Below are 15685 nucleotides of genomic sequence, written 5' to 3'. Positions count from 1 at the left end.
GTCGTTAGGAAATGGGTAACCGGCTTCTTGTGAATTGCCGAAGAGTGAAGTGTGGCGCCGAGCCACCACCTCATCTCTTGATACACCATGTGGGGAATTAATTTTCTCTGCCGTGGTTGTTTCTTGTTGAAATACCGAAGCAAGATTTGTGCTTGTCGACAATGTAACCTTCCCCGAGGTATGACAAAACTGGCGAAATTGAGCTGACCCAGCAGGCTCTGCAATTCGCGAAGCGCGATCTGACCTCTTACTAACGATCGATGTATGTTTGCTTTGAGACTGTTTATCTTCATTTCCGGTAACGACATCCTGTTCTTTAAAGTTTCCCAACGGATGCCGAGGTATTCTAGGTCTTGTGTCGGAGTTAAGATCGACTTTTTGTAATTGACTGTCCAGCCCAGATCTTCCAAGTGCCTCACGGCCTCCGAGGCCTGAAGACATAACTTGGATTGGTCTTGGTTGACCAAAAGGAAGTCGTCTAGGTAGACTAGTACACGACATCCCTTGGCACGCAAGGTCTCCGCGACCCAGCATGTTACTGAAGAGAAAAGATGTGGCGCCGAGGCCAGGCCAAAAGGCAAACATGTCATTTCGTACAAATGACCTAGGTAACTGATACGAAGGAACGGGCAGTGTGTTTTTGCTGCCGCTACATGAAAGTATGCTTGAGAGATATCTAATTTTATCATCCAGTCCCCCGGTTGAAGAAAATCTGGCACTGTACTTTGAGAGATAAGGCGAAAACGCTTTATCTTTACGAATTTGTTTAATTCTCGTAAGTCGAAAATCGGTCTCATCGTTCCGTCGCTTTTCTTCCGGAGAAATAGCTTCGAGATAAAACTGGGGGTTAATTTTGTAACTGGTTGCATTATTTTTTGTTTTAAAAGGTCTTGCACTATTTGGGTCAAGGCCGGAGACGGTTTGGTTGCGAATCGGGTCATAACCCGTCTTGTTGGCATTATTAAAGGAGGTTTTTTGCAAAAAGGTATTCGAAAACCCGTGATTGCTGATATAATGAATTTGTTCGCGCCAAGTGCCTGCCACCGGTTTTTGAATGCCTTTAGTCGCCCCCCCCCTGAAGTGTGTCGGATAGTCATTTCTTCTTGTCTTTATTTCGAAAGGACGGGTTTTTGGGTTGTTTGTAGGCGTCAGTCTTTCCTTTGTATGTTTGTTTAGCGTTTGATTTTTTGTGGGTATCTTGATGATAATTCTGATCTTGTCTTTGTGGTCTAGGTTTGAATGTTGATGATGTAGATTCGTTATACTTCCTTTTTGCCTGCGTCCTATTTTTGACCACCTGTTGAGGCCACAACCAGTAGTGGGGCCCTCCGAGGGATTGTACCAACGACATAAGTTGTGTTTTCTCGAATAGGAATTCCTCACTAGGGGGTATGCTTACAAGAGCTGCTTGAATATTTTTATCAGGAATTTCGTTAATTAATCTTTTACGTCTAGTTTCTATGCATTCAGCTCGTTTACCGCACACAATTTGTAATGTTTGTTCAGATAATTTATAAGACGACGATGTAGTTCCGAAAATTTCGCTTATTTTATTGAAGAGATTATTAGGAGTTAGTTCTGCAGGAGTACTGTGAGACCAATTAACAATTTCTTGTAGGCCTGATTGTAATAATTGCCTTTGGGATAATAAAGCATTGGTAATTGCAGCCATAATTTCTTCTGTTGAGGCAAGAAAATCTTTGCCTCTATTTAAGCAACATATTTCGTCATTAATTTTTAAGTTACAAAAACCTGGGAATGCAAGCATGTCTGTTAATGCTTTTTTATATCGAATATGTTGCCACGTAGACGAATTGAAATGTTGTAATTCTATTAATTGTTTTAAACGTTGTTCATCGGCTGGTTTTAACACTTTTTTCTCATCGAAATTAGTTTTGCAAATACCTAAATCTAATGATTTTGGTGTACTAGTACAAGGATTGATCAAGAAATCGCCCTTACTCTGTTCAGGTTGCTCAAAGACGTCATTAGTTTTACCGGTTACATTTGTGTTTAATGATAAAGCACATTGTTGTTGCATAATTAAATTAGTAAGGAAACTAACCTGTTCGTGTAACACGTCGATCCGTGAATCGACTGTTACCTGAGCATCACGTTTAGATTTCTTGCGCGGAGGTTCAGAGTCGCTGCTTGCCGCATCGCTGGAGCAGGAAGACTCATCCTCCCCGCGTCCTCGGTCCCTCTCGGTCGTCGGTGAATCGGAGTCATTTGGCCGGTTTGCCTCGATGACTTCATCCACCTCACTCGGCGCGTGATTCATTACAGTACACTGCACTTACTACCTTTACACTTATAACTTTTACACGTTTCACGGTGCACTCTCGTTAAAAATCAAAAACACTGATAGGTATTGATTTAATATTAGTTCACTAACACTTCGGAAAATTATTTTTCGAAATATTCTACGGATTATTTAAGTACTTTCGGAATACGACCGCACTCGGCGAAAGTACACAACGCTATGACGATCAAAGCGCCAACGGTTAACCGTGTCCTAGCTGGATTTTCTACTACCGTCATTTAGGGTAGCTGTACCACAGATAACATATTCAAAAGACCGTTACTAAATGGCAAAGTATACACTGCTTCTTCACATGCAATGCTGTATGTTTTCCGGAGGCACATCAATATCAAGATTAAACTAGTTTTTTTTTTTTTTTTATATGAGACATCACATACATTACTCTGATCCCAATGTAAGTAGCTGAAGCACTTGTGTTATGGACAATCAGAAGTAACGTTACCACAAACACCCAGACCCAAGACAACATAGATAACTAATGGTAATCTACATAGACTCGGCCGGGAATCGAACCCGGGACCTCTGAGTGGTGGTATGAAAACCGGTGTACACACCACTCGACCACGGAGGTCGTCAAGACATATTTTTATCTCACTAAAAGTACGGTCCGTGTCAAGCTAATCTGAATGATTGCTTTACACTACACTAAAAGCAGACAGGTCAACTGTCTGATGTAACAATATGTATATCAGCATCATTGGTCTCATAGCTGGCTTACACTGGGTCATCTCAATAAAAATAGGTTTTTTATGAGTCGAGATGGCCCAGTGGTTAGAACGCGTGCATCTTAACCGATGATTGCGGGTTCAAACCCAGGCAAGCACCGCTGTTTCATGTGCTTAATTTGTCTTTATAATTCATCTCGTGCTCAGCGGTGAAGGAAAAACATCGAACATGAACATGAAACCTGCACGTGACAAATTTCATAGAAATTCTGCCACATGTGTATTCCACCAACCCGCATTGGAACAGCGTGGTGGAATATGTTCCCAAACTTCTCCTCAAAGGGAGAGGAGGCCTTTAGCCCAGCAGTGGGAATTTACAGGCTGTTGTTGTTGTTGTTGTTTTACTTCTAAGTCTTTCTCAATACTAGACTATTCTCTGTCTCACCTTGGACACCGTGCCCCAAATCATTCAGAAGAACGCTATCATCATATAACAGTATGTTTCGCGTATTAATAATGTGTCTTCTCCGATATTTGTAGATATGATGAGCAATGACATCGATGTCCGAAACTACGTGCAAGTCACAAAAGTGCCCGGCGGTAATATGACGGACAGCTGCGTCATACCCGGAGTCGTCATGACCAAGAACGTCGCCCATAGGTTCGCTAGCACCTTTTTTATAAATTCCGATTTGACTTTGTTAATAAGAGATATGGAAATGTTACTTTTCTTATAATTTTGAAATTTTTATTTCTAACATATTTAGTTGAATATAGTTTTCTATCGAGACTAGATGTCAACAGAATGTTTTACTTATTTCAGGGGAATGCCCAAGCAGATTTCGAATGCGACAGTGCTGCTTCTGGATTGTTCCATAGCGTACCAAAGAGTGGAAGGCAAGCTTACCTCCCTGGAACCACTACTAATGCAGGTTGACTAATAGACCTAAACAATTCTTACGTATAAAACCATTTATCGTCTTTGTAGGACATTATATTTAATATATTTTTCACCTGAAATTTAGTTACTCTCAATACTGTTATAGATAGATTTGGTAGTCTATCCTATAGATGTATATTTTATTTTATTTTATTTTATAAGGATCTCCAACGTTAGTACACAAAAAACTTACACTAATACATTCACAAAACTTAACCTATACCTATGCACTCACAATTATAGGAGAACACAACATGCTTCGTATTTTATAAAAATATCTTAAGACTAGACAGACATTATATTATATACGATCCTATATACCTACGATCCGCCCTCCTAGTATTTTAGACACAGCACCGATAATGTAGATCAGGCGAGTGTCGTATATACTTTACTAGCTTTTACCCGCGACTTCGTTCGCGTGGACTTCAGGTTCGTCCCGTCTAGTCTAGTAATCGCTTAAAATCGCTTCGTAAATAAGCCATTATTTCTCGTACAAAGTAAAGGATAAAAAATGGTTATTGTGGGTTATTCCTAAGAGATAAATATACCATCACGGACTTTTTTGTAGACCTTTTTAAGTTGTACAATACTGTAGTACATTGTTTAGATCTATCTTGTAGGATTCAGTCAGCGTTTGCAATGTAAGCGAAAAAAAATGTGTTTTTTTACGACCTCACATTAGAAACCTCAAAAATTGTAGCCTATGTGTTATTCTGACGTGTAAGCTATATTGTGGTAAAGTTTCATTCAAATCCATTCAGTAGTTTTTACGTGAAAGAATAACAAACATCCATACATCCATACATACAAACTTTCGCCTTTATAATAGTCAAAAAAAAATCAAAATAAACTTTATTCAAGTAGGCGTTTATAAGCACTTTTGAATCGTCATTTTACAATTAAGTGAAGCTACCACCGGTTCGGAAAGTAGATTCTACTGAGAAGAACCGGCAAGAAACTCAGTAGTTACTCTTTTTTAACATTTAAAAAATACAACGTCATGTTAATTAAATACAATTATTTCAATTAATGTATCCTGCTTGGAAGTCAACAGGTATTAACTCCACGCTTTTTTATCATCTACAAAATCTTGTATCGAATAGTATGCTTTTTCTACCAATGTATTATTAACAAACGATTTGAATTTACTAAACGGCAAAGTTAAAAGAGCGGAGTCGGAAAGTCGTGAAGTCGGAGGCATAGAGCGCGTGTCGTGCAGGAGCAGGAGTACCTGTCGCGGTGCGCGGCGCGCGTGGCGGCGCTGCGGCCGGACGTGGTGCTGGTGCGCGGCGGCGCGGCGCGCGGCGTGCAGGACGCGCTGCGCGCGCGCGGCGTGGCGCTGGCCACGGCCGTGCGCGAGCGCGCGCTGGCCCGCGCCGCGCGCTGCGCCCGCGCCGACCGCCTCGCCTCCATCGACGCGCGCATCGGCGCGCCGCGCCTCGGCTCCTGCCGGAACTTCTACGTGCGCAACTGTGAGTGCGCCCCCAGACAACCAAACGACCTGGTTACCGTGATTTCTGTATGGAGAGACCATCTAACTTAGTAGTCGACTCTTTTTTAGGTTATTAGATGTAGATGTATGTGTTTTCCTAAAGTTAACCAATCCAATATTATGGATGCCCTATCTGTCAAATAGGAATTTAGGTAATAAATAATTCGAAATTTCTGTAGGGAGAGACCACCTAACATAGTGATCGATTCTTTTTAAGATTATTAGATGTCTTAGTTTTTCTAAAGTTAATCAATCCAATCTTATGAACTGTCTATCTGTCAAATGGGAATTTAAGTAATAAATAATTCGAAATCTAAAGACTATCATGTCTGGGGTACTTATTTCCGACCAGATTGCGGTCCATCTAAATTCGATAAAGATTTGCCATGAAACTGAAATAATATAGGAACTTGGTTTCCTCAGTTTCCAGCAAGACGCTCATGGTTCTCGAGGGCTGCGCGGAACCTCAGCTGGGATGTTGCATCCTGCTCAGAGGCGGTTCCTTGCAGGAGTTGATTCGCGTGAAGAGAATCGTCAAATTCATGCTGCTGGCCTGTTACAATTGGAAATTGGAGAAGGCATTCTGGGGCGACATAGGGGCCGTGTTGCCCGAACCGGGAACCTTTATCGACGACGAAGCGCCCAACGAGCTCACGGATGACGTCGACGAAACGTTAAAGAAAGACTCAAACACCAAAGACGATAACGATGATAGCAAGTCGAGTAACGACACATCGGAAGCGGACGATAATATCTTCGGGAATACTCAAACTGAATCTCTAACTGAAGTAAAATCGAATGAAGTTATTGAATCGTCCAATAATGAATCTGAATCTCATGAAAACTCCGATAATATAACAGAATCAAATGACGAAAATAAACGCAGTGATACAGAAACGAATAAAACATCGGAAATAGATGATCCTTTGCAAAAATCTAAAAATTTCTCGCGTAAAACGGATAGCGATAAGAATCTGAGCTGCGGTGTTCCGATCAAAGATTTCAGCGATCCTCTTCAATCTAGGATGTCCATAGATGATGATGTTTTCCTGCCAAAAGAAGAGGCCAAGTTGAAAGCTGATACGCATAGCGAAAGGTAGGTCAAATTATATAAGTATAAGATTTCCGAAGATTTTGGGCGATTTCTTTTTTATGTTCATAAATTTAAATTTCTGTATATAAGTCATAAAAATAAAACATAGGTTAGACAAATATTATGACCAATTATAATTGAAATTCAAAAAAAAATTGAAACCATAGATATACATACATGAACAGGCAGGATATATGGGCTACCCGGTGATTGGTTGTTGCGAATAGATATTGGCGCTTTAAAAAATATTAACCACTAATTACATCGCCAATGTGCCACCAAATTTGGGAACTAAGACGTTATGTCTCTCCTTGTTTTTATGTTTTTTTTTCGCTGGAAAAACGCTTTACGCGCTTCCTCCACGTGATGGAAAGTGGGGGGGTGTGTGGGACTCCACGGTTTCCTGGACGCCGAGTACGCCCAGGTCCACCGGGTTTACCCACTAAAAAACCAGCGGTACCCTCACCGCCACGGGATCTCTTACGCATGCTACCGTGGCAAAACGTTAAAAAACTGCCTGTAGTTACAATGACTCACTCTTTGGACTGGAACACAACAATATAGCATCGCTGCTTGGCCATAGAATATCTAGCCTAGCCAGGCTTGCACAAAGCCTTACCATCACCAGCCTCACATTGGCGCAGATGGTGCACGGACGACGTGGTACTGTCGATGTCGCCCAACATCGTGATCCCGGCGCCCACGCTGCGCCTGCTGCCGCCGCGCGCGCCGCCCGCCGCGCCCGCGCCGCGCACCCCCGCGCCCGCCCCCCGCCTAGACACGCGCGCCCCGCGGGTACGGCACTAAACTGCTACTATACAGTAGTATAGACTTTAGCTTCATTTAAAATATAAGGGTTTTCATTGTTTGGTACCTTTCACGCCTAGTATTCATGTATGCTCAAGTGCAATCACTACAAATATGATAAAATAAAGTCATGCCGCCGCGTCTGCACGCAGCAAACTCAAAAAGCTATCAAACGGAATTTATTTAGTTTTCAGTTAAGGACGATGACATTAAAGGGGAAAGGTTTGGATAGACAATGAAGCTGTAAGAAAACTAAACCATTCCTTACATCGTCAATGTGCCACCAACCTTGGGAACTAAGATGTTATGTCCCTCGTGCCTGTAGTTACACTGGCTCACTCACCCTTCAAACTGGAATACAACAATACTGAATAATACAATAACCTACCCTGACGGGCTTGCACAAAGCCCTACCACCAAGTAAAAGTGACTATGGTCACTATGGTTTTGGTTTTCATTGGAATTATGAACACCATAACCAATGGAGATGTATATTATTATGAAGCGTTTTATGTATACTCTTAAGCTACCCTTGTGAAGTAGGATAGGTAGTGTTGTATAGTTAACAGGCATTTTTGATCATTTTACACAGGCAAACCACCCGTTCATCGACCAACCAATAACAGCGCCCGCAGACGACCCCGCGCTAAGAGCGTCTCTCGCACACTTCCGGGCCACGGGCTGTCGGTTGGCGGCCGATACCCATAAACGTAAGTAAACTACTAAGCATTTAAAAAAATTGTCTTCTTTTCTTTAAATAATTTCAAGGTGAGAAATATTTTGTATATTAGTTTCATCATTTGTTGACGCAGTGTGCATTGCATAAAGAGAATTTGGTGGTTATTTGAGGAAGGATTCTTGCCTGGAAGGATAGTTTTAGTAGAAGCTTAGTACTCCGCTATCAGGTGGTTTTGAACCTACAAAAGAAAAGTAGTAAGCTTATACCTAAATTGTGAGGACCATACAGCATAGTTTATGTGGAGGAAATTTCAAAAACGAATGCTCAATTCCAAAACCTTCCAATTCCAAAATATATTTATGTCATATCATTTTATTTATTGATTAATCTGTAACTGAAATTATTTCTTTGCAGCTGAATGCCCAAGATACAATCCGTCCGTGGTGAAGAAGATAGAAAAGGAAGAGTCAAGCAAGCCTACCGAGCCAGAACCGCTGGATCCGCTTTCCCCTGAGAACCATCAGCGCCTGAGTCTGCTGCTATACAGTTACAGCAGCAAGTCGCCCAACGTGCCAGACTTCTGCGTTAACCCATGGTTAATTTCAAAAAAAAAAAAATTTTATTATTTTGTTAACAGTTATTAGTCTTTTGATACAAGAATTTTATATAAAGGGGACTGTAACTGCTTTGTTGATCTGGTACCAATTAGCCACTAGTTCAACCTAGGGTGTGAACTAGTTTTTTCTTTTTTTATTTCTACGTCATAAATTAATTTAAATTCTGTGTTACTTTTGTCATTTCTTTTTTCTCTTCTTATTTTTACTCATGTGGGGTGATCCAAATAAAGTCTTTATCTATCTATCTATTTATCTATCTATCTATCTAACTATTGACTCGAGATCTTATGTCTCTGTGTGATCTTGGATTGTTGATAAAAACAGTTATTGGTTTGTTCCATTGCAAAATTCTCAGTAACAATCCGGAGACTGAAAGTTAGAAGAATTCGCGTATATCCGTTAGTCGTGCGCCTGAACTCTTGTGCAGACTTGTGTACTATAATATGTTGTGCATAGTTGGTGGGTCACCCTTAAGATTGTAAATTTTGTATGAAAGGACTGGATTCTGTATCGCGCTTGCGTTTGATTCGTTCTAATATACGAGTATATATATTTAATTGGTGGCAGGGCTTTGTGCAAGCCCGCCTGGGTAGGTACCACCCACTCATCAGTTATTCTACCGCCAAATAACAGTACTCAGTATTGCTGTAACAAGGGGCATAACATCTTAGTTCCTAAAGTTGATGGCACATTGATAATGTAAGGAATAGTTAATATTTCTTACAGCGTCATTGTCTATGGGTGATGGTGACCACTTACCATCAGGTGGCCCATATGCTCGTCCGCCAACCTATACCATAAAAAAATAAACTATAGAGTCTCGATAGTGAGAGATTTTTTGGTATTTGCGTACCATGAAATGGTAACAAGTGTTAACCGGAGGCGGAAATGCTTTTTGAAAAGTGATTTATCACAAAGATATTTTTTTAGACTGAATTGAGAATGTTATTTCAAGGTTGAGTTCATTTAATGTTGATCTAAAAGTTTCGTTGTGTGTTCTAAGTTACACAGCTGAATTTCTTTTTGTTCAGGATTGTGACGATGGAGATGTACGGTCGGAACGACATATCGCTGGGCGCCTTCTTGGAGAAGTACTGCTTCAACGGCGACCACAAGTGCCCTTCGGCCAATTGTCACATACCGATGAACCAGCACGTTAGGAAGTTGGTGAAATAAGTTTCATATTCATATTTATATTGCATACCACGAATGCGAGGCGGAAAATTTTATTCATTTATTGTATCCACTGATATATATATATATATATATATATATAGTACATAAACACCGATTATGTTTTTACTTTTTTTATTATTTGGTGTCAATAGATCAATGCTTAAATTATAATTACTTTTTCATTAGTAATAGGCTATTTGATTGGTTTTTAAAATTAATTTTATATTATTTAGTAGAGGTTAAGGAACCCATTAAAATTTGATTTTTTTATTTCTAGTGCATATTTGCCGAAAAATATCATTTTAAAAATTCCATATTTAAATAACACGCGAAAACGCTACTTGGACAATATGGCGCTGCAATGGGGTCGGTGACGACACTTTGCTGTATTTTTATCTGTGGTACATATAGTAGAAAAGCAAAGTTTACAAGAAAGTGACTTCATCACAAGCCCGGCCAATCAGGAGCGTTTTGTGTCACGTGACAAACGTTTGAAAAAATGCATTTTTATTTATTGATTTTTAAATGAATTAAGAATTATTTTCAACTTTCGTTAGTAAATAACCTTTTTTAACTCATAATATACACTGATTACAATAATTCACAATTTATTTTTCGCTTTGTCAAATAGCCTATTATAGTGACTCGTCTCCAAACAGGACTCACATAGACGGCAGTAGACAATCTTTTGACAGTTGATCTGTAATGTTGTAACAGGTTCGTGCACGAGGACGTTTGCATAACGATCACGTGCAACACGATCGGACACAGCAACGTGGACAAAGCCAAGGAGGAGCAGAGTAAGCACGTGAGTCGATCGTTCAATCTGCCTATTAAAAAATGTATAAATAAAAATCCTACTACTATTATAAAGGCGAAAGTTTGTATGTATGGATGTATGGATGTTTGTTACTCTTTCACGTAAAAACTACTGAATGGATTTAAATGAAACTTTACCACAATATAGCTTATACATCAGAATAACACATAGGCTACAATTTTTGAGTTTTCTAATGTGAGGTCGTAAAAAAACACATTTTTTGCGCTTACATTGCAAACGCTGACTGAATCCTACAAGATAGATCAAAACAATGTACTACAGTATTGTACAAGTTAAAAAGGTCTACAAAAAAGTCATTGTTTATCTCTTAGAATAACCCACAATAACCATTTTTTATCCTTTACTTTGTACGAGAAATAATGACTTATTTACGAAGCGATTTTAAGCGATTACTAGACTAGACGGGACGAACCTGAAGTCCACGCGAACGAAGTCGCGGGCAAAAGCTAGTATGACATATTACTCAATACAAGATTGTATTAAAGCGTGGTTTAATATTTATTAATTTCAAGGCAGGATATCAAAAAAAATAATCGCTTCTTTTGTCAATAACATATGCAGGGCCGCCGTAAGCGGGTATGCAACGCCCAGGGGGCGGCAAATTGAGCAATACATCACGTACCTAATTCAAGTCATTATTATAATACCCACAAATCCTTAAGAAGAATAAATTATTCAAAGCATCGAATAATATCGCACTGAGTAAAGTTAAAAGTCCGTCGTCTGTTGTCCTGTGAAAAACAGTAGTGTCGAAGTTAGGAGAATCCCCTTTAAGCTTCCTTATCAATTGGTAGATTAGGTTATGCGTACTTGTATAAGCGTTGTCGTAGAGCGGCTTGAATTGTATTGCGCCGTAAGGTATATTGGTGGTCGCTCAAAATAGCAGAGCTACGGGCACCGTCAAACCGGGCGCGGAGGGCATACGTTCGCTGTCGCAGGCGCAACGTGCTCAACGCAAACTTAGGGGTACAGCTGTGGACCGCACATCGCCAGTTGACAAAGAAGTTAGAAAAGGCGTTAAGGGCGCCCCTATCGTGGTTTGCGAGGAAGCTCCGGACACACGGCGCTCCTGCTACGGAATAACTACCGCCAGATCTCCTGTGACTGTTCGGGGAGCTATTTCCGGGAAACAGGGCGGGTCACTCAACCATCGCCCTAAAAACACCCTGACGACCCGGACAATGGAGGCGGTGGTCCAAGGGAACGTAGTCCCAACGGTATCACCGGACTTGGCGAACGACTTCAATAGCCATCCTTTCTTTTTTTTTTAAATTTAATTTACGACATCCACGGGCTCGTAGCTGCCCATGTCTTTTTTTATATTTTACATATATACTTTGGCGTTTTATATTTTATATTTTTATTTAACATCAGCTGATATTCGCTGGACTTCAAGCTCGCCGTCGTCCTTTCGTGACCATAGGGGATGCACTTCGATATCACGAGTTGCCTTCCTCTCTCAGAAGGCCGTTGGGGCATCCAGGATCAGGTGATCCTTTGGGAGGGGGCAATGGACGACTTGTCCAGCGTCTGTAGTTGGTTTTGACCGGCTCCTGCGGACACCGACCTTAATCGGGATGGGTGTGATGTCCTACACAGACGACGCCTTCATCACGGTGACGGAGCGAACCTTTCAGATGGCGGTCCTAAGGTCGGAGTGTCGTTTACGGTGGATCGAATCGAGATGCTGGTCTTGTAGGTTTCTCGGCCCTCGTAGAGGTCTCCTCGAAGAGCGTTTACTGCCCTCCAAGGGACGGTAATTAGGGCGTAGACACATATGAGGGATCAGGGCCTCACCCTGTATGGTAGATGGAGCTTCGGGCAACATTTTGTCCAACTCAGCTTGAAGCTCATCAATGCCAACAGAGGAGGACCTTAAAGACCTTACCTGCGTGCGCTCTATGGCATTTTTTTATTTATAGTAAATGAATAAATCTAATCCAATCCATCAGCCTATTCCGTACACTGCTGGACATAGGCCTTTCCAATTGCACGCCACTGAGATCGTTCTTGCGCTACTCGCATCCAGCTCCTGCCAGCCGTCTTGCGTAAGTCGTCACTCCACCGTGCCCGAGGACGTCCTACACTACGTTTGCCGAGATGCGGTCTCCACTCTAGAACACGTTTCCCCCAACGGTTACCGGTTCTGCGACAAATATGGCCAGCCCACTGCCACTTCAGCTTACTAATCCGGCTATGTCGATGACTTTGGTTCTCTGGCGGATCGCCTCATTTCTGATGCGATCCCGCAGGGAAACGCCGAGCATAGCCTTTTCCATAGCACGATGAGCGACTTTAAACTGGTGGACCGGCCTTGCCGTGAGTGTCCACGTTTCGGCTCCGTATGTCATGATGGGTAGGACGCACTGGTTGAAGACTTTCGTCTTTAGGCACTGTGGGATCGACGATGTAAAGATTCGACGTAACTTCCCAAACGCTGCCCAACCCAGCTGAATTATTTTATTCACCTCGTCCTCAAGGTTGTTTCTACCTAATCGCAAAGTCTGCCCAAGGTTGACATATTTTAAAACAACTTCGACGACGGTACCGTGTATCTGAATCGGTTCCGGTAGAACATGTTCATTGAACATGACCGATGCGCTCAGAAGAATCAGCCAACTGGTTCAGCATCTGTTGTAGGTCCTGCAGCGTTTCTGCTATAATGACGATGTCGTCTACAAATCTCACGAGAGAGATGTATTCGCCATTGATGTTGATGCCACGTCCTTTCCAGTTCAACGTCTTGAACATATCCTCATTGCATTAGTGAACAATTTGGGGAAATAACGTCTCGCTTGTCTCACTCCTCGATGCAATGGTATGGAATTTGTTTGCTGATTCTGTACTTGGATGGAAAATACACCTATTTGGTTGGACTCTCTTAATGTTTGTAATGTAATCTCCCTTATCTTACGGGACCGTGGGAACAGTGCTGCTGACCCGCTTTGCCGAAGAAGACCAGAAGAAGGGGTCTTCGCTATGGATGTCATCTCCACCCGCCATAAATGTCCCGAGGTTAAGGGTTTCTGTACCCCGAGAACTCCCTAGGAAGTGGAGCCCGGCAGAGGTGAGCCTACCTTCAGGACGTCACGGTAGTATGCACAAACGATCTCGTGACATCATCCAAAAAGACGGAGCGGGTGGCTAACGTTGGTTTTCAGCAGGTATACACCGCGCCCCCCACCTCATGTGGAGGAAAAGTGGTATGCGTTTTTGCAAGGGAAAAAAAGCGCGGCATCATAGGTATTGCACGCGGGCGACAAAACAGCTAGCGGCGGGCCTGATATCATATGCACACGCACAATTAAAATGTTGGAAAGGATTAACTACTGAGTTTGTTGCCGGTTTCCTATAGAATCGGCGAGATACTCAGTAGCGAATTGACGCAGGTGACGTTCTGGTCGCGCTGCGCGCGCTGCGGCGGCGTGTCGGGCGGCTCGCGGCTGTCGCGCGCGGCGCTGCGCCTGTCGCTGGCGCAGTACGTGCGCGCGCGCCTGGCCGCGCCGCGATACGCACGCGCCTGCGCACACCCGCTGCACGCGCACGCGCACGCCTTCGTCAGCCGCCTCACCACCGCCTGCTTCCGGTGCGTGAATACTTCTTGGATTCACACTTTGAAATCGTAAACAAATTCACAAAGAAATAACGAGTTTGTACCTAATAATACTAAGTACAAAAACTTATCACCAATTAATAGACAACCGAGTGGTGCGTACACCGGTTTTCATGGGTACACAACTTTGAGGTCCCGGGTTCGATTCCCAGCCGAGTCGATGTAGATTACCATTAGTTGTCTATGTTGTCTTGGGTCTGGGTGTTTGTGGTAACGTTACTTCTGATTTCCATAACACAAGTGCTCCAGCTACTTACATTGGGATCGGAGTAATGTATGTGATGTTGTATCATATTTATATTTATTATATGAGTACCCGTGTTTTCCACCGCACGCTTGCAAGTTCTTGTAATAAAGCAGTCCGACTGCCGCAGATACAACAAGATCTCGACGTACGAGGTACAACTGCCGCCCGAGGTGATCGCCATCAACTACGACACGCGCCAGATGCGGGACGCGCTCATCGCGCAACTCAACGACCTCATGCTCAGAGGTGCGCACACAGCTCTATGTATTCAATATGACTGCGTTTAACTAAAGTAAAAAGAACTAATTATAACGGATGAATCGCGTATATTAATTATTTTTAAACATCCCGACGTTTCGAGCAATTTGCAGTGTTCGTGGTCACGGGTAGTTCATCCGTTATAATTAGTTTTATTTAAATGTGTAATAATCGCGAAAATTTAAGACAACATTAAAGTAAAAAGCTTTACGTATTCAATATGACTGCGTTTAACTAAATTAAAAAGCTTTACGTATTCAATATGACAGCGTTTAACTAAAGTAAAAAGCTTTACGTATTCAATATGACTGCGTTTAACTAAAGTAAAAAGTAAAGTAACAGCCTGTAAATTTCCCACTGCTGAGATAAGGCCTCCTCTTCCATTAAGGAGAGCGTTTGGAACGTATTCCACCACGCTGTTCCAATGCGGGTTGGTGGAAGCGTTTAACTAAGTGAAGTTTTATTTGGCAGAAAAGCAAATTAACCACCTCATGGGAGATGGTCACTATTGCCAATACCATAAACTTGGAAACTAAGATGTTATGTCCCTTGTGCATGTAGCTATACTGGCTTTTTCAAATCGGGTTGCAATAATTATAATTTGATGGTAAATCATCTTATGAGGGAATAGTATACCAGACGAACTATAGTCTGTTCGCGTTAAGAATGCAGTGAGTTTTCAACGTCATCTAAGTAGCTATAAGTTACATTAATTATTACGTGTACAGCTTGAATAAACTAAATATAAATATATAAATAAACAAAATTTAATTTATAAAAATATCAGTTAATAATTAATTAAATGTGAACTTGACTTTGTAATTTAAAAAGATTTGATTGGTCAAAGGGCGGAGTAAAGCCGGTAAACAATGACAACTCACTGCATTCTTAACGAACAGACTATAGTATAAAACCCTATCACCAACAACAA

At 41.8% G+C, this 15685-nt stretch overlaps 1 protein-coding gene across 1 annotated transcript in view; it reads left to right on the top strand.

Annotated features, from left to right (window-relative positions):
* LOC124536052 (1-phosphatidylinositol 3-phosphate 5-kinase) overlaps positions 1-15685 on the top strand; it is a 39900-nt gene that overhangs the window by 12673 nt on the left and 11542 nt on the right. Inside the window, exons 11-21 of the mRNA XM_047112467.1 lie at positions 3529-3649; positions 3812-3920; positions 5151-5403; positions 5847-6519; positions 7161-7311; positions 7916-8033; positions 8417-8597; positions 9651-9782; positions 10513-10603; positions 14026-14222; positions 14624-14742. Coding sequence (XP_046968423.1) covers positions 3529-3649; positions 3812-3920; positions 5151-5403; positions 5847-6519; positions 7161-7311; positions 7916-8033; positions 8417-8597; positions 9651-9782; positions 10513-10603; positions 14026-14222; positions 14624-14742 — 2145 coding nt within the window. The remainder of the gene's footprint in view (positions 1-3528; positions 3650-3811; positions 3921-5150; positions 5404-5846; positions 6520-7160; positions 7312-7915; positions 8034-8416; positions 8598-9650; positions 9783-10512; positions 10604-14025; positions 14223-14623; positions 14743-15685) is intronic.

Source organism: Vanessa cardui, chromosome 16, assembly GCF_905220365.1.
Source record: "Vanessa cardui chromosome 16, ilVanCard2.1, whole genome shotgun sequence".
In the NCBI taxonomy this organism is placed as follows: Eukaryota; Metazoa; Arthropoda; class Insecta; order Lepidoptera; family Nymphalidae; genus Vanessa; species Vanessa cardui.
The sequence above is the reverse complement of the archived record's forward strand: the minus strand, read 5'-3'. Positions and strand labels throughout refer to the sequence as shown.